Genomic DNA, 22,726 nt, shown 5'->3' with positions numbered 1-22,726 from the left:
TGCGGTGGACTATATACCACATTGACGAGTCGCTCGCGTCCCGTCACGTTCTGCCTTGTTTGCTTGGGTTGGTTTTTATTCTTTATTTTCGCCACGTTTGTGTTCAGCTTATGCTTTGAGCTTCCAAGAGGACGTCCACGGGTGCAAATGCATTGGTATGGCGACTTATCATCAGGGTTATATGCTCCCGTGTTGCAAATCGAAAACTCCTTACTATGTATGGCATTTTATGAGTTCTCTGAAGCGCGTCTTAACGAGGTGTGGCCGATATCATGGCGAAATTTACAGCAAAGGCTCAGATGCCGATTGAACTTGTCTTCCTCTTTGCAACATCTGCTCTTCCGGGGCTTCTAGATATTCACAATCTGCCAGTCGCCGACATGAACCGTGTTGTCACTTAAAAACTCGACCTCGATGCTCTGGCATGCTCCCTGGCGGCTTCCAAGTTGTTCTATCACGAGCCAAAGCTGATCTTGTTGAAGCCGGTCTGGCTCAATGTCAAACTCGGGGGTTCGTACTGCCATGGTGAGCTCCCGGAACTCGCCACCTCCAGACGTAGCGAGTATCGACTCTTGGGGTCCTCGGCCGTACACGAGAGAGATGCGGACGGCAGTTGTCGGTATGTGCTGGCTATGCTGTCCCGTCAAGATAGGACAGCGCACCACCACCTGAGCCCGAGTGAGTCTCGATACTGCTATTGGCGCTCTCCGTTGCTCCTCCCCTTCGCCAAATACAAATGACGGGGTTCGGGTGCGTAGGAGACCAGCCCCATCGGTTGGAACAAGCTGTACTTGACATTCAACCTGTGATCCAACACGCATACCAAAATCGGCAAGCTGACCTGGTTCCCAAGTTGAACACACAACTGTATAAGTCCCTGGATCTACCATAGGAACTTGCACAAGGGCATTGCCCCTTCGATAATCTCCGGAGCTTGCAACGACATCTTTTACCCCTATGGAGGTTACCCTTTTCCCATGAGCCCACACCAAGTCGACATGGATAGCAATTTCGCGGTCCCCTGAGGAGAGGAGGATAGATAGCGGCGTAGCTTGCGGGATGGAGATGCTGAATTGGGGATTCTGCGAGTAAGTTATTGACGATGCGTTGCCTCCGGCTGTCCTCCTGGACCAAGCGCTCGACAGTTCCTTGTGGTATCTCATCTCCTCCTCAGCAGGTTTTACCTCAAGTGGTGCTCGCGAAAAAAAAGTGAACGTGCAAGAGTAGTCCTCAAGTGGCAAATCCTGATGAGCCATGACGATAGTGTATGGCTGGCCGGCACGAAGCTTAAACTTAGCGAGCGTTTGCGGTGAGTCGACATAGGGGCCTTGATAGGCAAAGCCCTCCCTTACTTGAACCTTTTTCCCTTTATTCTCGAATACAAAGATGCTAGTGAATCCTAGTTGTCTCGAAACTGCCGCTAGAGATGCTGATTTCTTCCGAGCAATGTCTAGCTCCTCATCTGCGAAGTGTCTACTCAACAGAATCCATACCATCTCCCCAGTGGGCGATAAAACTGAATATTGTGGGTTGTGTGCCAGGGAGGACGTCATGTTTTGGGAAGGGACACGCCACGTGAAGTGATGGTCCTGTCGATGCGTAAACATGCCGGGGTCCCAGTTTAGGTACATAGACTCGAAGTTCTGTGCTACATCCTCGACCGATATCCAAAAGGAGCCAATAGGTCGGGAGTGCTCTGGTGTCTTTGTCTGGACCGAAACGGAGGCATCAGAGAGCGAAAGCTTTGCTGTTGTCTCGGCTAGACCGGATGAGCCCACGCCTTTCCAGACAAGACCATCACACCAAGGGTTTTTAACGAGTAAACGACGCCCTGTTGGTGCGCTGTCAATATCCAGAACAGCATAGTCATGTTCTCCTACGAGGCCAAGGGCATCCTCTTCGGACGGTGTTAAACGACCAGTGCCGAGCGTAATGATAAGGCTGCCGGCATGATATGCCTCTTTAATGCTTTCCCATGTCCCTTCGAGATCCACGTCTTCGCTGCGTCTTCCAATTAGTTATCACCAGTTGATCGCCACCGAGTGGGCCACGGTATTAATGAGAAGTCTCGACGCACCTCTGCAAAAAAAGCTGCTCGGGGATCCAGCCGGTAAGAACCCAGAGGTCTGTACCAGAATTACTCCCAGGAAAGTCGTAACCTCCCCGTACTTTGAGATAGGCCTTCTCTAGAAGGGCTGGCCAGAGCAAGTTGGGATTCTGACGGTCAACGACGAATAGTGTACGGTTATTACGTGAGACAGGCAGCCGGTCATCCACCACGACTTGACGAAAACAACCATTGAAGTGCATTCGAAACATGTACTTGCCATTGCTCGAGATCCTCGGTCGTCCCTTTTCATGGTCGAAAGGAAATATGATAGAACCAAGAATCTAGTAAGCAGTGATCAGCGAGCTTGTGTTAGTTGTGCGTGGCTTGGTTTGAGACTTACAGATTTTTTGTTCCCCAGGAGAATTTTCATGGCGGCACAGAGACTTGCTACAACAGAGCAGTCGGTTGTGATATCTTGTACAAGATCGCATTCGCCCTTGGTAGCCATGAAATCTTCATCTACAGAATCCTGTGCCGCCTGATCCACCGGTCGTTTCCAATCATCGAGTATTGCCTCCTGACGTGCCGACATGGTATATTTCGCTGGGTCTCTATCTTGAGCGTGAGCAAGGTAGCATATCAACGAAAGGCTTGCCCATCTCAAATGTGGATAATTTTGAGCTTCGCAACTCACATGAAAACTTGGCCTCCATCGGGCAGGGTAAAGAAGCCTTCAGCTGGGTCGGATTGCCATGGGGGGAAAATATTTCCATGCAAACGAGAAGAACGAAGAAGTATGGTCCTCTCGCTGGAAGGGATCTGGCGAGTCTGACAGCGAGCACTAGTGACTGTGCCAGAACCAATGTTGCTGTCGTTGGCGATGGTTGTGGCGGGGACAGAGCAAGAAGCTTTGAGCTGTTCCGCATAAGCGATGAGCCCTTCGCACTTTTTTCTGAAGCGTGTGCGGTCGGCCGGCGAATTGGACTCTTTGACAGCTTTCATGTATAAGTCTGCGGCGGCGATAGCATGATTCAAGGCTTCACGGCCAGTTGTTTTGGCCACAAGGGCCTCTTCTCTCTAAGCAGCAAAATCGCATTGGTCAGCCAAACAAGACTAAAATAAAAATAAGATATCGGCGTGGGGTTGATCAAGAAGCCATGACTACAAGACCTCTTACTCACAATGGCTCTCGCTTCCATGATTTCCGCCGAGCAGCATGGCCAGATTAGTTAGTGACTGGAAGAGTAAGAGGACAGTGACGGCAAGGCCGGCTGCAAGCCTGCCAAGGGTCTGAATGTAAGGTGGACGCAATCGAGCACCAGCCAGTCAACGATGTGTTATCGAAGACAGATGACATGAGAGACTCCAGTACCTGCTCTGTATCTAAGATCTAAGATCCAAGATCAGACTCTCGCTCGGGTCTCGGTCCTATTTCTTACCCAGGGGCGTAGAGGTGGGACTTAGTGGACACCTTATAGACGGCAGAGACCGTGGCGCGGGGGAGGGGTTCAAAGGACGGAAGCGCAATAAACTAAGCTCGGGTGCCTTTGGTTGGCAAGCAGATGAAGTATCAGGAAGCAAAGTCGTTGGTGGGATGAAACGGAGCGGAACGCGCACCAGGTTGAGGCTGTGCAAAGCAAAACGGCTCACACCACGGGTGTTGGACTGTCGAGACCCAACAAAAGACCACAGCAGACCAACCCAATCCCAATTGGAAGCGGACCAAAGCGGACAAGCCCAGCCTAGCCCACCTCACAGATCTGGCCAGCTGACTAACTAATCACATAAAGCCAATTGCAAAACCAGAAGCCCAAGCGATTTGGGTCTATCCGGATCTTTATTATATAGGTCAAGTGTTATGGGCGATGTATGATGACAAAAGGTGCAAGGTTCAGGTGAGCGATCCAGCAGATAAGGCTGCAGGAGAGCGACATCGGCCAAGGCGTGGATTTGCAGAGAGGAGGTAGGGCGCCGAGCTGTTCTTGAGCAAAAAATGCCAAAGGGTGTTTTCTCTCACATTCTTATGTTAACGATATCGCAGATTTCGACGACTCTGCTGTCTTCCTGCGCGCCGTAAGTAAAGCAGATATAACCAAGGGACGTTTCCCCGCAGCAGGGCAGTCGGAAACAGGCACAACACACGGTAGCCAGCCAATCATGTTAGGACAGATGAGCGTTCTTGAGCAGATGGCCCACATATTGTGTCTTCGACACTTGTCGCTCCCCCATTGTGCTATCGTTGTTTCTTTAGTGGCTGCTCATAAGCAGTCCCATGGTGGATGGTACGGGAACATAATCGCTACAGATTAGATACGCACCTACCAAGTTGCCCGATGCACAGGCATGGATAATACAAGCATATTGAAACATAGAAAGCCACATGCTAAGCGTCAGTGTAGCGCTCATACATCTCGAATCACTTTCTTGCCTGTTGGAGTCCAGCCCTGTACACCCCTGTAGGAAGAAATCGGAGGATTGGCTGCTGCTTTTGCGACGAGTTGGTCAACAGTTACCGAGGTGCTTAATGGCTTCTCCGAAGCAGCTTACCTAAAGCGCAGCCTACAGTACATAGTAGGCTGGTTAGTTGCACCTGATCGACCACCCCCTGAGTCGGACCAGGCGCTCGTTCTGCCGAGAACCCCACAAGTGACCTCACCAGTTAACCGACTAAATGGTCGGTTACCTACGTTGTACCATACCATAGATACGGTAGATGCGCCGGCTGGCTGGGTCCAAGTCTCAAAGGACCTCGGTCGACGAGCGAGTTGACACCTCCTTCCCAAGCTTGCTTGTCATGGCTACCCATTGTTCCTCTCACCGTCTTGGGTAGGAGCCCATCACACATGGCCACCCTTAAAGTTTGACCAGACCCTTCATCCTGTCCAGTCTAGCCCAGCGCTGCACAGCATCTTCCACTGCTATTTACGTCCTCTTCTCATTATCACTCTCGAAACAGGCTACGCAGCATCTTGCACATTTTACTGCTCCTGGACCATTCTACTTCCGCGTCTTCTTTACCCTCGAATCCCGACGTTTACGGATTGTCAACGCCGACGCCGACACCGACCCCGACCCCGACGCGGATACCGACATCAATCACTGACGATTCTAAGCCCCCCCCTGTCACAGCCCAACGTGTTTCCTTCCTCGTCTCCCCTCAGATTTTCGACTAATCGGCCTCGCTTTATTTACCAGCCAACTCTTGAACCTTCGACTCCAAGCAATATATACAACCATGGCTGCTCAGTCCAAGCCAGCTCCTATGTCACCATGGGGCAAAGCTGTTGCTGGCGCTACGGGTGCTGTGCTGGCGAACGCCCTGGTCTACCCTCTTGACATGTGAGAAAATGCCCGCCATGGTGATCCCCCACTCCCTTCCCTTTAGCAACGCAACAATTGGACATTAGCCACGTTAGATCCTCGTCCTTACTCATTTTGATTCGACTTTGCATACTTTAACCTTCGTGCCCAAGACATGACTGACAGCGTTACCCTTTCACAAGCGTCAAGACGCGTCTTCAGGTTCAAGTCAAATCGCAGCCTGCTCCTGCTACCCAAGATAGCACCCATCCTGTTGAACCGCACTACTCGTCGACCTGGGACGCCTTGAGCAAGATAGTCGCAGATGATGGTCCTAAAGGCCTTTATGCTGGCATGAGTGGCTCTCTCCTTGGTGTCGCATCTACCAACTTCGCCTATTTTTACTGGTATTCCACTGTTCGGGCTCTATATTTACGTTCGGCGAAGACATCGGCACCACCATCGACCTTGGTAGAGCTTAGCCTCGGTGCTGTTGCCGGTGCCGTTGCGCAGCTTTGCACAATACCTGTTGCTGTCATCACCACCCGCCAGCAGACCCAACGTAAAACCGAGCGCAAAGGTTTTGTGGATACGGCTCGAGAGGTTATCGATGGTGAAGACGGCTTGTTTGGATTGTGGCGTGGTTTGAAGGCAAGCTTGGTGCTCGTTGTCAACCCAGCGATCACATATGGTGCCTACGAAAGGCTCAAAGAATCTCTGTTCCCAGGCAAGAAAAACTTGAAGCCCTGGGAAGCGTTCTGTAGGCTGTTCCACCTTCCTTCTGGTACCCTATGGCACTGGCACAGGCAGGATTTTGCTGACTTCATCTAGTGCTCGGAGCTGCCTCCAAAGCTATGGCTACCATTGCTACCCAACCTTTGATCGTTGCCAAGGTGGGCTTACAGTCCAGACCACCTCCTGAAAGGAATGGTAAGCCTTTCAGCAGCTTCGTCGAGGTCATGAACTTCATCATTGAGCGTGAGGGTGTTCTGGGTCTGTTCAAGGGCATTACGCCACAAATTCTTAAGGGTTTCCTTGTGCAAGGGATCTTGATGATGACCAAAGAACGGTACGTTTGCACCTAAGCGCCTCTAAGTCTGAATGATGTGACGGGTATTGACCGAACGGCAGCATGGAACTCTTGTTTGTTCTTTTCATCAGGTATATCAAGAGTCTTCGAACAAAGCATCTACAGACAATCGCCCAGAGCAAGGCGGCTGCTCGCAACATATCCTCTGCCAAGCCTCTCATCGGGAGGTAACGTACGACCACGATCATCATATGGGAGAGTTGACAGCAGCCTGACCACCTGCGACAACTAAGAACACTTAGGGAGAATCTAGACAATCTATAACAGTATGTATGGGTAGACCGGATGGGAATATGTAGGGATGGGCACCAATCTGTAGAGCACAATGACATAGAGAAACGTAGTGGAAGCATCGATTATCGTTCGGAAGTAGGTGCCTTTTATTGGGTGCTCCATCTACGTGGTAGACTTCGTGTTGCATTATTTTCTGCATTCAGTGTACCGGTTGGCTTTAAATATGTTGATTTCTGCGATAAGAGCCTGAGGGATTGAGTGCAGGGATATACACATGTTCCGAAAGGCGAATCAAACATATGGCGTTAAGAAGCTAGAAACAAATCATTTGGTTCTACCATCCTCTTTTCTCGAAATGTCAGTTACCGCCCTGATTTGGCGTAGGACCATTACAGTATATTTCCCCAAACACAGTGTTTTTACTACAGTGAGGGGCAAGGTACGTACTTTTTCACTCTCGACTGTTCGCCATGGCTTCGCCTCACAATCCATCTATTAGGGCACAAAATTTCGACCCCACAACCTGCACCACGACTCACCAAGGCCAGAGCCTCGATATCCTGCCTATTCGAAATCCCGCGACCGCACAAGCTACTCCAGACTTCACCACCAAGTTAGGGGCACGTTTCGACCGCAGCAATGGCCAGTACGTTGTGATTCTCTGGTTTTTGCAGATTTCAATTGCCAACAACTGTATTGCTAACGTTTCCCAGAGTCCAAGAACTCCTCGCAGCACAACCAGTCGCGCAAGGCGCACCGCAACGGGTACGATTTAAAACCCCTTTAGCCATGACAACAGTTTCAATGAAAATATGGACATACTGACGCTGTATTTTTTTTCTACTTTTTTGCAGTATCAAGAAGCCCAAGACCTCGAGATACCCCTCGCTGAAGGGCACCGACCCCAAGTTCCGCCGTAACCATCGTCACGCCCTGCACGGCACCATGAAGGCCCTGGTACAGCCCCTCCGCCGAAGAACCCGGTTCACAATATTTTCGCAGCAGCAGTTACTGACACCTATAACAGAAGGAGCTCAAGGAGGGCAAGCGCGAGACGGCATAGAGGGAGAAACGCTGGGTTCATGGTTATTGATTTCTTCTACGGCATGGCTGCGATGCAATGGGGCATTAGGGAACAACTGAAGCTGGCAAAAAGTTTAGGCCAGCAAACCAATCAATCAACCACGGTTCAACCTCTCGGTTCCGACATACATTTTCATAATCCGGTCCACATGCTACTACGTTTTGTTGCTGATGAGATGTTAATGTGCAACGAAACGGTACAGCGGACAGAGCTGATATTTCACGTTCGACAATCATGTTCAAAATGTGCTACAGTTGTGTCACCGTATGAAGCCATATACGGCTTGCCGTTTAGTGTTTGTTTCCTGTGCCAGCAGTCCAACACCCTGAACGAGTTTCACAATTACTCGAAACTCATAATGTGATGGTAGAAGTCAATCTTTCTGCACACTCATCCAAAATAGCAGCAAACAAGCTACTCTACGTGCAACAACTTTGACAAAGGTAGGATATCTACCTAAATGAAAGGGGTAGCATTTCCGGTGATAGGAGTTGGGCGACGTCTGTAGCGCGGCACAGTGGCCTCTCCTGGCGATGGAATGGAGAATCTGGGTCAGTCTGTTACCCTTTTTGACGCGTGCCAACCCTTCCCCCTTCGCCAATACTCACTCTTAAGGTTAGGCTGTCAGCGGCCGCCTCCACCTACGGACACCATGCCCCAATCCGTACTGTAAAATTCATTACCTTTCAGGTGAGCTTGTAACGTTCCAGCAGTTGGTTTGCGATGCCAACTGCCAAAGTCCTCAGTGTCGGTAGCAGACAACCCCCTGACGCTTCCTACGCGTGCGGGTGATGAACTTTTCCTGTAGTCAGCACGTTGAGTGGGTACTGTTGGTCTCCTTCAGCGTCCATTGGGGTACCAGGCTTTCATGACTCAGCTGGTACTACGCCACGTTGCTGAACCCCCGTGTCGTACATGAGTACGTCTCCTCAAACCCCAAGAAAACAGTTCAGTCCTTCTTTCTTTTCTCACCCCCTTCATTCGGGTAATACCTTCAGACGACGCCAGCCTTGATATCGTATTACCTGCCTGGAAGCAGCAATTTTTATTTTTATTTTTGAATAATACTGCTGTCTTGCCAGAGCATCGATATTCTGGTTAACTTCCCCTCCCCCACTTGTCCCTCTTCTCTCTTCCAAACTTGTTTATGAGCGCTACCATCGATACATCACATCATTATCTTCCTCCGTCGAACCGCTACTGTGCAGAGCAAAACACAACAAGCCTTGCTTTTGCCATACAGGACAACAGATTGGAAAATCTGCTCAATTTCCTCTAAGCCACATCCCGCCCACCACCGGCTTTCACTCTCCCATTCCAGGATCATCTTGGGTCATCGTCAGACAGAACCCCCGTTACCGTACAACAAGATATGTTTTAGCAGGTTCCTCATTTGATCCCGACTCCTTTGAGGTCAGGCAGGTTTCTGCAGGAGCTTTGGGCACGAATACGTACTCTACCAATTCACTCTCCTCGTGCCGGTGAAAGTTTGTCCCCGTTGGAAAAACAAAAGAACAGGCCTCTGGTCGTTGCCGTCTGAACAGCCCAAAGGACAAGAAAGCATCTTGTGTGCTTCAGCAAGGGTTCTGGTCGTCTAGCCGAGTTCAAAGCCACCCAAATCAAGTTACCGACATCGCCCATAAGTTTTGTCACTGGAGTGCTACCGAGACCGGATTTGCTCACTGGAACTTGGTTGACTTGATTTGACAACCATTGAAAATCTCGAAACAGCGCTGGTCCCTCCTTGCCGGGCCGAACCCCCCTCCATCACCAGACAAAGACACGACACCCTTCATTGCAGCCACACGCATCGTTTCATCTGCTACTTGACGACTTTTTTTTTCGCTATCAATCGGATTGAACCCGTTTGCCGCCACTGCGCAACTTCTTACCTTGCCTGAATCCCGCCGTCTGCCGACAATGCTCAATATGCCTGGCAGTCACATTGCGGGAAACCGCAACAGCACTCCCGAGGCAAACACAACGCCGTCTCTTCGACCGCCTTCTTCGAGAGCTGTTCCTGCTAACAGTCATTTAAGGGCATCGGCCGACATGGCTGCGCTCTCCAACGCGTCCCCTTCCAGCCGCATTCGACCCTCCTCTGATTTTTATGGTCAGTCACAGCAGGGCCAAGGCCATGGCAACTCCGAGACAGATGCCCAGGATAAGATTGCACAGCAGTGGATAGCTGATATCGACCAATATGAGACTACATTGGAAGAGATGGCCGCGGCCACCCTCGATCAGGACTTCAAGGATGAATTGAGCGCCATTGAGCAATGGTTCAGGGTTCTCAGCGAGGCTGAGCGAACCGCTGCTCTTTACGCCCTGTTGCAACAAACAACTCAGGTGCAGATTCGCTTCTTTATTCAAGTTTTACAACAAATGGGCAAAAACCATCCTATGTCAGGCGTCTTGTCTCCTGCCAACTTCGATAAAGGTAAGCGTGTTGCCCTCGTTCTGTGTGTTTTGGCCTTCATACGCTCTTAAGCCAGCCTTGAACTGACCTTTTGTCATTGAGACCCCATGTCGAATCGCCTCAGCGATGCCATGAACAAGTTGAATGTGGATTCTGCCAGAAACTCCCTTGCTCGTCCCTCTAGCACCGCAACTGGCAAGCGACAGTCGGGCCTTGATCCTTCGACGATCAACGCTATGTTTCCCGATGCTGCTGCTGCCATTGCCACCGAGAAGGCCAAGTTTACACAGCAGACAGGCAACCCGCCTGCGTCAAACCGCAACAGTGCTGTCGCCGATTCTCGCCAGCCCTTGGGAGCTCCCACCATTGCTACCCCTGGCGACAACCATGACTTAAATGGACAGAATCAGGCGTCTCCTTGGACTGGAGGCGATCAATCCGCTCAAGGATCCAAGCCGTCTGGCGGTCAGCCGCCAATGGGTCAATTTGTGCAGCCGCCACCGTCTGGCGGCTTGAGGTCTCCCCGCCCTCAAATTTCGAGCAATCAAAACATTCAAAGCACGACTTTGACAACCAGTGACAAACCAGCGGACCTCCCTCTTCTCTCTCCTTACAATCCTAGTGGTGGAAACTGGGCATCTATGGTCAATACTCCACTGGTGGCCAATTTTAACGCCAACCCCAGTGGCACACAGGCTGATATGGTTGCCAACGCTACTGCCATGAAACTGGCAGCGCTTTCGACAGTAAACAACCGCTTCGCTCTTGATGATGTCCGCAAATACCGGCGTGCACGCTCGAATGATGCTCCTGGCGCTCCAGGCCAGCAAGGGATGGCCCAGAGTATCCAGGGTGTTAATGTTCCTGGTGCTAATGTCGTAATGATCAACGAACACGGACAGGTACTCAGTCGCGAACAGATGCTTGCACTTCAGGCCCAGAACATTGGCTTCGGCCAGCATCGATCGCGGCCCAGTTCTCCTGGCATTGCGATGCAACCTGGATTTGGTTCTATGGCATTCGCTTCTCCACAAAACAATGGTTTCCTAAGTGCATATGATGGATCCTCACCGCTGCTTAACAACGGCATCCCTCAGGTAAATGTGGGTCAGCTGGGTGTAGGCAATCATGAGGGATACCTATCTGACCATTCTGACATGGTACGCGGCCGTTCACCCAGAGGTCGACGCGGCAGCTCAAAGCCACCTGAAGATCCAACAGATCCTACTTTGTTACAGGATATTCCTAGCTGGCTCAGAAGCCTTCGGCTCCACAAGTATACGGAAAATCTTAAAGATATGAAATGGCACGAGTTGATTGAACTGGATGACAAGGCCCTGGAGGATCGCGGAGTGAACGCTTTGGGAGCGAGGCGGAAGATGCTCAAAGTTTTTGAGCAGGTCAAGGGTACGTATCAGCTCCATCTCCAGTATAATCGGAACTGACATATGGTGTACAGAGGCTAAGGCTGAAGGCAAGATCGCCTGAGCAATGCGGCGTAGTAGAGGCCCGGCGTATTCAGCGCATAGGTGGCCTCCTCTTAGCGGCGAAGAATGCATGAGAATCTGAAACCACGGTTAGGAACACAACTCACTCGGGCCCGATATCGCGCTATGCGAGTGTGTATGTACTCGTTTGGCAATCGAGAAAAGGAACCGAATTGGAATGCTTGTTTTAGTACCCCTTGAGATTATGTACATATATAAAAAAAAATATCACTACTGTCCCAGCTGTACATCGGGAGACGTGTTTCGTCCTTCAGAGCACATTGCCAAGCCACTAGCTATAGCTACTGCTTCTTGCTCTTTGAAATGACTGATTTAGTTTGCAACGTGCATGTTGATTGTCCTGCCTCAACTCAGGTGGCTTGGTTGAGGAACGTCCTCGGCGACAATGTCAATTGCCTCGACATTTTCGAGTTAGAAACTCCTGGACACTCTCAAAAAATACACACATATGTTCTGATCACGTGACTGCCGAAGCCTTGGTTTGTTGAGCCTGCTAATATCAGATACCTCTTCTAGTGACAAGAGGAATAATCCCGAAGGAGCGTGAACTATCTAGCCAAGTGTGTGGGTACAGGTACAATTCCGTATGTGGTTGTTGGAATAGCGCGCTGATCATTGCTCATACGGGCTAATTGCAACGGAAAGTTTGCACCTTAAACTTGGCGTTTTTCGAAAGCGTACTCCGTATGATAGGCAAGTTGCTGAATCCGATGTGTCTGTCTTTGCTTTCAAGGAGACTACTATTGCATACTTGGGGGTTCGGTTTAGTGGGTGGGGTAGGAGGAGAGGTACTAGCGCGTGACGTACCAGGTTTAATTTCACCCAGGAACCTTTTCACCTTCTCGTTCATTTTACGTTTGAACTTATGTAAGTAACGGCGACACACGCTTCAACCAAAAACGCCTTTTCGATTGTTGCTTAACGCAAAAATTAAACTCATCTTAACATGCGACGCTAATAGTGGCACGCCCGTTAGATCTTTCTCATTTCGGCTTGTTCGCAAAACCCCTGCCTGCTAAAAGTCCTCTCATAAATTGCATCACGAAGAGCAGCGACCATTTAGTTCGTCAATTGGGCCAGCTTCAACAAGTTCTTGGGGTTTGGGACCATTTTCGAGCCATTTTCTCAGTATTCTGTTCTGAATTCCGCGTAACGTGCTGATTGCCATCAAAAGTGGCATCATGGATATTGGTCTGGACCATTCAGAGGTTGTGAATCTCGGGGACGGGGCGCAGCTTATGGGAGAAGATGAAGGCCTTGTCTCGGACGCTGACTCGGATGAAATGGAGCTTCGTGGAGATATTGCGAAATTTGACCAGTCAGTCCGGGAATTTCTTTCGTCTCATCAATCTACAAACGCGGCAGACAACAGCGGCGAGGGCGAGGAGTTTAATGGAGCACCGCCGATTACAAAATCAAAACAGCCACCGCGTGGTGGTATTCGCGGTCCTCGAAAAGCCGCTGAGCCACGAGGCGATATCAAATTCCGTCTTGCCCGGGTAAATCAGGCTTTCATGAGTGGTGAATACGACCGCGCACGAAATTTGGTGTTTGAAATTATCAGAATCAACGCAGAAACCCATCAAGCATGGACCGTATTGGCATCAATTTTCCGTGAGGAGGGCCTCAATGACAAGGCATTGATGGCCATGGTCATTGCTGCCCATTTGCGACCGAAAGATGCCCCGGGCTGGATGAGCTGTGCATCATTTGCCATGAGCCTAGCAGAGGAAGGGCAGGACGGCGCTCTCAAGACCGCACTTATGTGCTACTCTTCTGCTGTCAAAGCCCAACCTACGAACCTTGAAGCCAGACTAGGTAGAGCTGAGGCAAGTCACCGCCAAGGCTTCTTATCCCAAGCGATTAGCGAATTTGCCTATGTCCTCGGGCGTCGACCGTTGGACATAGATATTGTGAGAAGACTCGCCGAGGCCTGTGCCGATTCGGGGGGTGCTGAAGATGTACAGAAGGCTGTGGAAGCTTACCAGAACTTTTTTGCACATGCCCGTACGGCAGACCATGATGCAGGAAAGGAGCTATCATGGCATGATGTCAGCATATTTGTAGAGCTGTTCGCATGTGCTGGAGACTACACCAATGCAATATCACAACTCAGATCGTTGTCTCGATGGCTACTCGGGCGGCAAGATGACGAGTTATGGGATGTCTGTAATGATGACAGGGAATGGGATCGTGATCACTCCCGACGCCTCCAGATTCCCTCATTTGAATCATCTGTTTACGGATTGTACACCTATGGCATGGGTCTGCCCCTGGAGTTCAGGGCCCGTTTAGCCTTGTATCGGCTAAAGATACGAGACAACGAAGAATCGCAGGCGAGTTTCCTCAACAACACTGTATCATTTAACAGATACTCCGATCACTAACACGCCAAAGTCTCACTTGCAATGGCTGGACCCCACAGAGTCTGCAACAGCCACAGCGGTTGAGGACTTCCCCTATCTAATTCGAGATATCGCTGATGAGCTTTTCGATATTCAGCGCTTTCCCGAGGCCCTTGACTATTACGAACTCTTGAGACACTCTATCTATGGTCAAGATGCTACCCTGTTGCTGCACCTCGGCCGCTGCTACCTAGCCAAATCTGACCTTGCTGCGGCAGAAGATTGCTTCCTTCTAGCCATTCAAGTAGATGAGAGCAACATTGATGCACGTATTGAGCTGGCCAGGATCTATGAAAAGGCCAAGGAAGAAGAAGAGGCTCTTATTCTTGTCACTGAAGTCATTGCCTTGCAAGGTATCAATGAGGAGCGAGAGCAGCCCGGAGACGGCGATGGAAATGCTGGGGCCAGTGCAAGTTGGCCACGAACGCGAGGCTCCGTCTTGGTCGATGGCACAAAGCCCCGACGTAAGCGGGAGCATAGACGGAGGCCAACTAACAGCATTGTTCGACCTAGGTACCGGCCGAAAAGGCTGGTCGCTCCAGATCAACGTCTACAAGAAGAACGCGCCCGGGCTGACGAGCTCACAAGGCGCTACGAAGTTGTGCGCAACTTGAAAAGAGACATACAGGAAGGTGACCACTCTCTGATACCGACATGGATGGCCGCTGCTGGTGAACTTGTTGGCGAATTCAGATCCTTCAGAAAGTTCTATCCCTGGGACAAGTATCTCAAATTTCTCGGCGCTGCCAATGACGTTGTGTTTAGTGCGTCATCAAGGACGCAACCAGGGCTCTCGGAGCTGGCCGAGAGACTCTCAAAAAGTAACCACCCTCTCACACAGAACTAAACTGTCTCTCTTGGGCTGTTTGTCTTTCAATGCTGACGAAGGACGTTCATAGATGTAGCTCCCTCTCTGTCAGACGATAAGAGAATGAGCATTGCTTACGAAGATGACGGCTATCGCGGAATCCCATTTGGCGAGTGGCTTGAGCTGTTTCTCGACTATGCGATTAGCTTAGCATTGGCCAACCGCGGAGAGGAGGCATACCAGGTCTGTGAAGCGGCAAGAGACTCCATTGTATTTGTCAATTCAAAGGATTACATGTTTTTGATTCATGTGGCATGGGCTGGTAAGCTCCTTCTTCCCAAAGCCGGTTCAGTCACATGACTTATGCAATTCTAGCATGCGCTATTTACCTGGCGGACGAAGAAATGTGTGTGGCCGTCGCAAGGTTCTTCATGAAGGTCCGGCAGCTGGACTCAGATTCATACCGCATGTTTGCGGCCTTGTGCAGGCTATGCCAATCTCCAGCGTCCTGGTATAATTCAGGGCCTGCCCAGAAATATATATTACGGCAAATCAAGATAATTGACGCCTCGCATCTGTCGGCAACCCAACTGGATAGGCATCACGATGCCGCAGTTCTTGAGATGCCAAATGCTGCCGAGACTAAACAACTTGACATCTGTCTGCTTATGCTTTACGGGCATATTCTATTTACGTCCACGAGCTATACGTTTGCCCTGAGTAAGTAAAAGGCTACTGCTAGTCCTCTGTCCCCACGGTATGAGCTGCCGAAACGAAACAGGCTAACCACTGGTGCATCCATCATAGACTACTTTCTCCGAGCACGAACGTTGGATCCGTTAAACCCAATGATCAGCCTCAGTGTGGGACTTGGGTACATCCACCACGCCCTCAAGCGTCAAGCAGACAACCGGCAATATCTCATCATGCAGGGGTTTGCATGTGTATTTGAGTTTTGCCACTCGAAAGTTGCCGGGACACCAGATGAAAGACGAGAAGCATTCTTCGGTGTTGCGAGAACATTTCATATGCTTGGGTTGCACCACTTAGCACTTGAGTGGTACCGGAAAGTCCTGGGCTCTGAAGGTGCCCACATTGATCTGCAACAGGAAAACTCGGCTGGCCGAGATGTGATATTGAGCGCTGCATACAATGAGTATGCACTGTTCATTAGTAGTGGAAGCGTTGAAGAGTTGGAAGAGTCGGTACTGCCCCGGCTGGTTCTATAACTGGACTGCCAGGAAGAGTTACATAAAAATTATATTTTGCAAAAATAGCAGGTTGATAGGTTTTGATACTTTCTCGCTCCCTAACCCACCATTTCCTTGAACGAACTGGGCCCCTCTGTGGTAGACACATGGAAGCGAGCCCTCTCTGCCCTTCTTAGGGATGCCCCGGCGTTTGATAAAACAGCAACCCGCGGACGCGCTGTATTAGGCGCCGCGAATTACTGAACAGATTGGTTTGATGAAAGAAAGAAAGAAGAAAAATCAACACGCCTTATTAGGTAGTTAATAAGTGAAGAGAGTCCCAGGCCCGATACCTTCCCAATAGGCTTAATATTAGTTGACGTAAGTATACTCATCTTGTCTTAATTACAGCTATTAAGTTTTTTTTGGTCGCCCGTCTGTCGAGCACCCCAGGCAAGTACTTCACGGCACTTGTCATGTGAGAAAGGTGGGGTAGCAAGAATTCTCCAACTGAAATTTTCGCGCTAACCCATGCAAGTTCCAATTTTTTCAATCACCCCGCCCCAGGGTCATTGATTAGTTTGGAGGGGCAGTTCTCGATAAGAAAATCCTCTGCACCGGCGTCGCAACTGAGTCTGCCCGCCCTGTCTTGTCCCCCTCCTTCCAGGCAACGGAGGTGAAGCAAAGAAACTTTACTTTCCCACCTCTCCTCCTGTTTTCGCTTCTCTATTCAACTGAAATCGGATCGAGGACTATTTTCCCAGACGCCTCCGCGTTCAACCTCGTACCCTCCTGGTCGCTACATATCATCAATTGTCACAATGACTACGACCGCCAGCCTGCGCATCTTGCTCATCGGCAATGGAGGGCGCGAGCATGCACTGGCATGGAAATTAAGCCAGTCCCCTCTGGTCGATTCCATCTTTGCTATTCCTGGCAATGGTGGCACTGCCAGTTGCCCCAAGGTTACCAACATTGCCAACATTGCCGCCGACGATTATCCCGCTCTTGTCGACTTTGCTCAATCCAAGTCCATTAACCTTGTTGTTCCTGGCCCTGAAGCACCTCTTGTCGATGGAGTAGAGGCCTATTTTCGTGCCGCCGCCATCCCCTGTTTTGGCCCTTCCAAGGAGGCTGCCCAGATGGAGGGCAGCAAGACCTTCTCCAAGGATTTCATGAAGAGGCACAACATCCCCACGGCTGCTTATGAAAATTTCTCCGACTACGATAAGGCAGTTGCCTATCTCGACCGTATATCTCACGACGTCGTTATCAAGGCTACTGGCCTAGCAGCGGGTAAGGGTGTTATCATTCCTACCACCAAGGAGGAAGCCAAAGAGGCCCTCAAGCAAATTATGCTGGATAGAGCTTTTGGTTCTGCTGGAGATGAGGTGGTCATAGAGGAGTTTCTGACTGGCGACGAATTAAGCATCCTCACTTTCAGCGACGGTAATCACACCTTGTCCCTTCCTCCCGCCCAGGATCACAAAAGGATTGGTGACGGAGACCAGGGTCCCAACACTGGTGGAATGGGCTGCTATGCTCCAACTACTATTGCTACCAAAGAGCTTATACGCCAGATCGAGCTCGAAGTTGTACAGCCAACCATCACTGGCATGCGCAAGGAGGGTTACCCATTCAGGGGTGTTCTGTTCACCGGTCTTATGATCACCAATCAAGGTCCCAAGGTGCTTGAGTACAACGTAAGATTTGGCGATCCTGAAACACAGACTGTACTTCCTCTTCTCTCTCATGACACGGATCTTGCTGAGATTATGCTTGCCTGCACGGCGCATGAGGCTCGTCTCGACTGTGTCAACATAAAGATTGAAAACAAGTACAGTGCAACAGTCGTTGTGGCGGCGGGAGGCTACCCAGGCTCTTATGCGAAGGGAACTCCTATGGTGGTCAACCCATCCGCGTCGCCAGATATCACTGTTTTCCATGCGGGAACAAAGCTTTCTCCGGAAGGTCAGCTGCAGACCTCGGGTGGCCGTGTCATTGCGGTTAATGCAACCGCCGAATCACTCGAAGCAGCAGTTAAAAAGGCCTATGAACAGGGAGTCACGCTCATCAACTTTGACAAGATGTATTATCGCAAGGACATTGCTCACCGTGCGTTTCGGTCACAACAGCAAAGAGAGGCCTTGACTTACGCTGGGGCTGGCGTTAGTGTTGACGCAGGGAACGAATTTGTCGAACGCATCAAGAAGGCAGTACGTGCCACAAAGCAACCGGGTGCTGACGCCGAAATCGGCGGGTTTGGCGGCGAGCTTGACCTGGCCAAATGCGGCCTTCAGCTCGAGGATGGCCAGCTACCTGTTGTGGTTGGTGCCATTGATGGCGTGGGGACCAAACTTATGATTGCACAAAAAATGGGCAAGCACGATACTGTTGGCATTGATCTGGTGGCCATGAACGTCAACGATCTGGTAGTCCAAGGTGCCAGGCCCTTGATGTTCTTAGATTACTACGGCTGCAGCAGGCTTGATTTGAGCACTGCGGCATCTTTTGTTGAGGGTGTAGCAGCTGGCTGTATCGATGCGGGATGCACGCTTGTAGGTGGCGAAACAGCGGAGATGCCCGGCATGTATCAGAAGGACGACTATGATGCTGCCGGTTGTGCATTTGGCGTCATGATCAACAGCCAGAGGTTGCCTCGTAAGGATGATATGACCCCTGGCGATATCCTGCTTGGTTTGGCCTCTAGCGGTGTTCATTCTAACGGTTTCTCTCTTGTTCGCCGCATTTTGGAGCGGGAAGGACTTGCATATAGCGATATTTCCCCCTGGGATGCGGGCAGGACTGTCGGTGAGAGCCTTCTGACACCCACCAAAATCTACGTCAAGAGCCTGCGCGGTGTCATCGAAAACCGGCTCGTCAAGGGCCTTGCTCATATTACAGGAGGCGGTCTGATTGACAATGTGCCTCGTATGTTGCCCGACCACCTGGCGGCCGAGATTGACTTGAACGCGTGGGAAATGCCCGCCATATTCAAGTGGCTGAAGTCGAGCGGCAATGTCGAGCCATACCAGATGGTTCGCACTTTCAACACTGGCGTGGGAATGGTGGTGGCAGTGGATGCAGCTCTGGAAAAGGAAACTATTGCGGTACTGGAGGCTGCCGGCGAGAAAGTTATCCGTCTGGGACACCTTGTACAACGGTCTGGCGAGGACCCGCAATGCAAGGTGCTTAATCTGGACACATGGGTATGAATCGGAGGTAAAGGTGAAAAGGATGGGCGTTAGATATTAGAGATAGGCAAAAGTTAACCATGATTTCGACTCGCCAATCGCGGGTGACACGCACATTATGAGCTCCCTACCGCCCAGTAACATGTGCTGAGAATTACCGATCTTCAACATTAGTAGACATAACCGGAAGATCATGTCTAATGGTGAGCCCGTACTCAGGCGCCTATCATCTACTGCTTCTATGTACGGCACGAGTAGCAGGCCATTTACTCGTTGACATAATTTCCTACGACTAAACTTCATGCGGAGATTTCTCGACCCTCTCCGGGATCTCTTCTTGCACGATAGAGCTCTCATGACTTGCTTCAAGCTCAGATAGTATTATCCACGTAGGAATGAGGCATAGAACGGTGATGCCAAAGTTGAGACCGATGCTGACAAAGTGGTTTGCGTTGCCCTCGGACTGCATCCTATACTCAAGCTGTAAGTAAAAAGCCACTTAGGAGGCTTAATAAGAAGATAAACCACAAGAGCAACAAAATAGAAAGGAGACGGAGGATGACTTACGCCCAGGCAACGGTTTGACCCAACGCCTCAGTGCCCCTCAAGATACCTGTGTGGTGACTCAAGTCCGATAGATTCGCTGCATATTGGCCAACAAGCCAGTAAAGGAATTGCTGAAAGGCCTGGCCACCGAACTGCCAGAAAAAAACGAGAGCGTAGCTTTTACCGAATCCTCCCTGGAACCAGTCATACGCGGGTGGCTCATCCTTATCGTAAATCTGCTTTTGCAGGATTGAAGCCCAGATCCACGTTCCAACAAGGACAGCAACAATAGAGACAAATACCACGCGGCCTCGAGTCTTGATGAAGATCTTCTGGTTATCCAACAGCAGAGCGACGAGAAAGGAGCTGAAGATTCCTGCAAAGTTTGTGAAGAAACTTGAGAAAGCGCGTGAGCGAACAGTAAAATAAGTAGCCAGCCACGTGCTCATGAAGCCATTGTAGAAATAGCTGATAAAGAACGCTGGAAGCAAAAGCAAAATCCTCCTGCTGATAAACAGCTTTCCGACGGCCTTGAACTCGGCGCCCCAGCTGGAGCTGGTGTTAGTGATGATCCTGGTTCCGTCCCGCCGCCAGACTTTAGTCGGAGGCGACAGGCACAGAGCGATTGGCAACCCAAGGCACATAATGACTATGAATACAATGTATGTCGAGGATGATATAGAGCCAGTCGTCTTCCTGTTGGCATTTAATCCAAGATTGATGGCGCCACCTACAATTGGCCCAGCAGCCTTTGCTGTTTGCCAAATTGCCAGGTAAAAGGCGCGATCCCCTGGCGAAGGATAGCCGATGATGATTGCCGCTTCAGCTGCCCAGAAGAACCCAGCTGAAATTCCGCACAGAGCGCTTCCAAGAAGCATAAACCATGTGTTGGCACTAACGTTGTTTGTGTACAACCCGGCACCAAAGAGCGGGTAGCCTATGGCGCCTATCGCAAGTCCATAGGGTAAGCCGATACGATTGTTGATGGCACCAGCAGCCACACAAACGATAGCGAACAGACCATAAACAAGCGCATTGGCTGCAGATACAGCATATCTTCAGAAATGGTAAGCCTTGTGTAAAAATCAAAGAGGGAAATTCTGCTGCAAGGCTTACGGCTCAGCAGCACCTCCGGCTCCCAGCCCGCCTAACGCATCCCACATGCCTGGGGCCGTAAACGATACTCCACAAGCAACAATGATCTGAAACGGCACGGAACGGAAAAACGGCCGAGACATTCGGGTCTCGGCACTCGGACATGGGGATCGGGCGGTAATTGGGGGATCCCGCTCACTCTCATTCAGGTCCGAGGCTTCCGTCAAGTTAGACATGGCCGAGTAAATGTACTTGTCTTGGCAGGGTGTTCAAAGAAAAGAATATGCCCGTCATCAGCGAAAAGAACCGATCAAAAGACAAAATAGGAAGGTGACATGTATGATACGTTTTAAACCGACAGCTTTAAAGAACCGACCACCAAACCGTCTTTATTAAGGGCCCGTGGCATACGAAATATTTCCACTGTCATTATGTCTTTTTGTGGGTTGATTGCGCCATCAGATCTATGAATAATGGAAAATGAAAGACTGGGTACATCATCCATCGTAAAGATAATGTGGGTATTACTAGCAGTAATGTACGTATAACTTCTCTTGAGTAGCAAACCCATTATGGCGCTTTACTATAGAGCTGTTGTCCGTTCTTTTCGAAGTTGCCAATCACATCCTGTCCTCTTGGGCCTATAGCCCAGTCAGCAAACTGTTGTGCAATTGTCAAGTTTCTGGCCTTGTTGCCGACAAGTAAATGTGCGGGGTTCAATAGAGGGTCTGTTTCGTTGTCGGAAGCCGCCTTATATATCACAGTTTGACTGGTAAGGTTGCTAGTAAGCGACAGATAAGTACCCCTGTCGGTCAGAGTATATTCTTTGAGTTGGATTGCTGCGGTAAGAGCCTGGATTGGAAAATTGATGTATTGATGGTACCAGGTCGAGTATGCAGTAGCCCATGGAACCTGATGAATTAGAACTTTTTTCTCTCTTTTTTTTTTTTCAGCTGTCTGTAAACTAACCTGGCCGATTCCAATCCAGAGCTCAGACTCTTTAATGTTGGTCGCTGACTTGTCATATCGGCTCAGAAATCGAACAGGAATGCTGCTATTGGCACGATCGGCGGCCTGGAAGAGATCCGCAAAGATGGCAAAGACGTCGTTAGTGTCGTTGATCTTTGCCGGGTTTTCCGGAGGTCCAGTAATAAGGAAATGGTCACGGAAAAGGTAATAGTAATAAGCCGATGAAGCGATTCCCTGAGATATTGCAATCTTCTCAGCCGAGGGGGTGTAAGTGATACCAACATCGGCATCTCCACTCTGGAGATACTTGATGGTGAAAGTGGTATCGCTGAGAACCCAGCCGACACGGAAGGGAACCGAGCCATTTCTAACGCTATCCTGAATAAAGGAATCCGCAAGCGCTAGGATGATCAGTTAACAATGGGCGTGCACGCATCTCATAGCTAGTTACCTTTAACCAAGCCGCTTTGGCCCGCACCCCCGTTACCTATACGGAGGAGGATGGGTGCATCATCAGTAGAGTTGAATCCACCATCGTAAACTGCAGCCGGGTCAACTGCAGTGCATACACCGCACAGGAGGAACGAGATGGCTAAAGTGCCAGGTGATAGTGTTTTATTGGGCTGCATCTCAAACTGGGTCTTGGACCGAGACGACAATACGAAACTTGAACGTTCATGACTGGCCTGAGAGGATGAATGGCCTTCAAATACTTTGGCAAGCAGCCCATCTGTCGTATTGGTAATTTAAGAATGAAACACGGCGCATTCGTAGCAATATGAAAAAAGAAGACCTCGCTCTGACCCAAAATTGCCCAGCATGCCAACGCGGCCT

General features: G+C 50.2%; 9 protein-coding genes across 9 annotated transcripts; 6 read left to right on the top strand and 3 right to left on the bottom strand.

The window, feature by feature from the left end:
* Positions 1-350: 350 nt before the first annotated feature.
* On the bottom strand, positions 351-3,052 carry CTRU02_213472 (palb protein; the record flags this gene model as incomplete). The annotated part of the gene is made up of 4 exons (XM_070206060.1): positions 351-2,001; positions 2,078-2,391; positions 2,451-2,724; positions 2,745-3,052. 4 exons carry the CDS (start codon positions 3,050-3,052, stop codon positions 351-353), a joined length of 2,547 nt encoding a protein of 848 aa, XP_070060092.1.
* Positions 3,053-5,285: 2,233 nt separating this feature from the next.
* CTRU02_213471 (uncharacterized protein) lies at positions 5,286-6,611 on the top strand (the record flags this gene model as incomplete). Its single annotated transcript, XM_036730801.2, has 4 exons — positions 5,286-5,389; positions 5,554-6,110; positions 6,182-6,419; positions 6,482-6,611. 4 exons carry the CDS (start codon positions 5,286-5,288, stop codon positions 6,609-6,611), a joined length of 1,029 nt encoding a protein of 342 aa, XP_036577577.2.
* Positions 6,612-7,144: 533 nt separating this feature from the next.
* On the top strand, positions 7,145-7,737 carry CTRU02_213470 (60S ribosomal protein L29; the record flags this gene model as incomplete). Its single annotated transcript, XM_070206059.1, has 4 exons — positions 7,145-7,327; positions 7,390-7,439; positions 7,529-7,631; positions 7,702-7,737. 4 exons carry the CDS (start codon positions 7,145-7,147, stop codon positions 7,735-7,737), a joined length of 372 nt encoding a protein of 123 aa, XP_070060091.1.
* Positions 7,738-7,756: 19 nt separating this feature from the next.
* On the top strand, positions 7,757-8,122 carry CTRU02_213469 (uncharacterized protein; the record flags this gene model as incomplete). The annotated part of the gene is made up of 1 exon (XM_070206058.1): positions 7,757-8,122. One exon carries the CDS (start codon positions 7,757-7,759, stop codon positions 8,120-8,122), a length of 366 nt encoding a protein of 121 aa, XP_070060090.1.
* Positions 8,123-9,678: 1,556 nt separating this feature from the next.
* On the top strand, positions 9,679-11,665 carry CTRU02_213468 (SAM domain-containing protein; the record flags this gene model as incomplete). The annotated part of the gene is made up of 3 exons (XM_036730803.2): positions 9,679-10,198; positions 10,280-11,584; positions 11,637-11,665. 3 exons carry the CDS (start codon positions 9,679-9,681, stop codon positions 11,663-11,665), a joined length of 1,854 nt encoding a protein of 617 aa, XP_036577579.2.
* Positions 11,666-12,866: 1,201 nt separating this feature from the next.
* Positions 12,867-16,127, top strand: CTRU02_213467 (RNA polymerase III transcription factor tfIIIc; the record flags this gene model as incomplete). The annotated part of the gene is made up of 5 exons (XM_036730804.1): positions 12,867-14,021; positions 14,083-14,911; positions 14,990-15,220; positions 15,274-15,618; positions 15,706-16,127. The coding sequence occupies 5 exons, from the start codon at positions 12,867-12,869 to the stop codon at positions 16,125-16,127; spliced, it is 2,982 nt and encodes a 993-aa protein (XP_036577580.1).
* A 782-nt stretch (positions 16,128-16,909) lies between these two features.
* CTRU02_213466 (bifunctional purine biosynthetic protein) lies at positions 16,910-19,303 on the top strand (the record flags this gene model as incomplete). Its single annotated transcript, XM_036730806.1, has 1 exon — positions 16,910-19,303. One exon carries the CDS (start codon positions 16,910-16,912, stop codon positions 19,301-19,303), a length of 2,394 nt encoding a protein of 797 aa, XP_036577581.1.
* Positions 19,304-19,574: 271 nt separating this feature from the next.
* CTRU02_213465 (uncharacterized protein) lies at positions 19,575-21,159 on the bottom strand (the record flags this gene model as incomplete). The annotated part of the gene is made up of 3 exons (XM_070206057.1): positions 19,575-19,752; positions 19,850-20,884; positions 20,945-21,159. 3 exons carry the CDS (start codon positions 21,157-21,159, stop codon positions 19,575-19,577), a joined length of 1,428 nt encoding a protein of 475 aa, XP_070060089.1.
* A 334-nt stretch (positions 21,160-21,493) lies between these two features.
* On the bottom strand, positions 21,494-22,521 carry CTRU02_213464 (extracellular tungstate binding protein; the record flags this gene model as incomplete). Its single annotated transcript, XM_036730807.1, has 3 exons — positions 21,494-21,835; positions 21,893-22,293; positions 22,344-22,521. 3 exons carry the CDS (start codon positions 22,519-22,521, stop codon positions 21,494-21,496), a joined length of 921 nt encoding a protein of 306 aa, XP_036577583.1.
* Between the last annotated feature and the right edge of the window lie 205 nt (positions 22,522-22,726).

Source organism: Colletotrichum truncatum (genome assembly GCF_014235925.2).
Source record: "Colletotrichum truncatum strain CMES1059 chromosome Unknown Contig_0010, whole genome shotgun sequence".
NCBI classification, from domain to species: Eukaryota; Fungi; Ascomycota; class Sordariomycetes; order Glomerellales; family Glomerellaceae; genus Colletotrichum; species Colletotrichum truncatum.
Note: the sequence above shows the minus strand (reverse complement) of the source record. Positions and strands in the feature narration are given on the sequence as shown.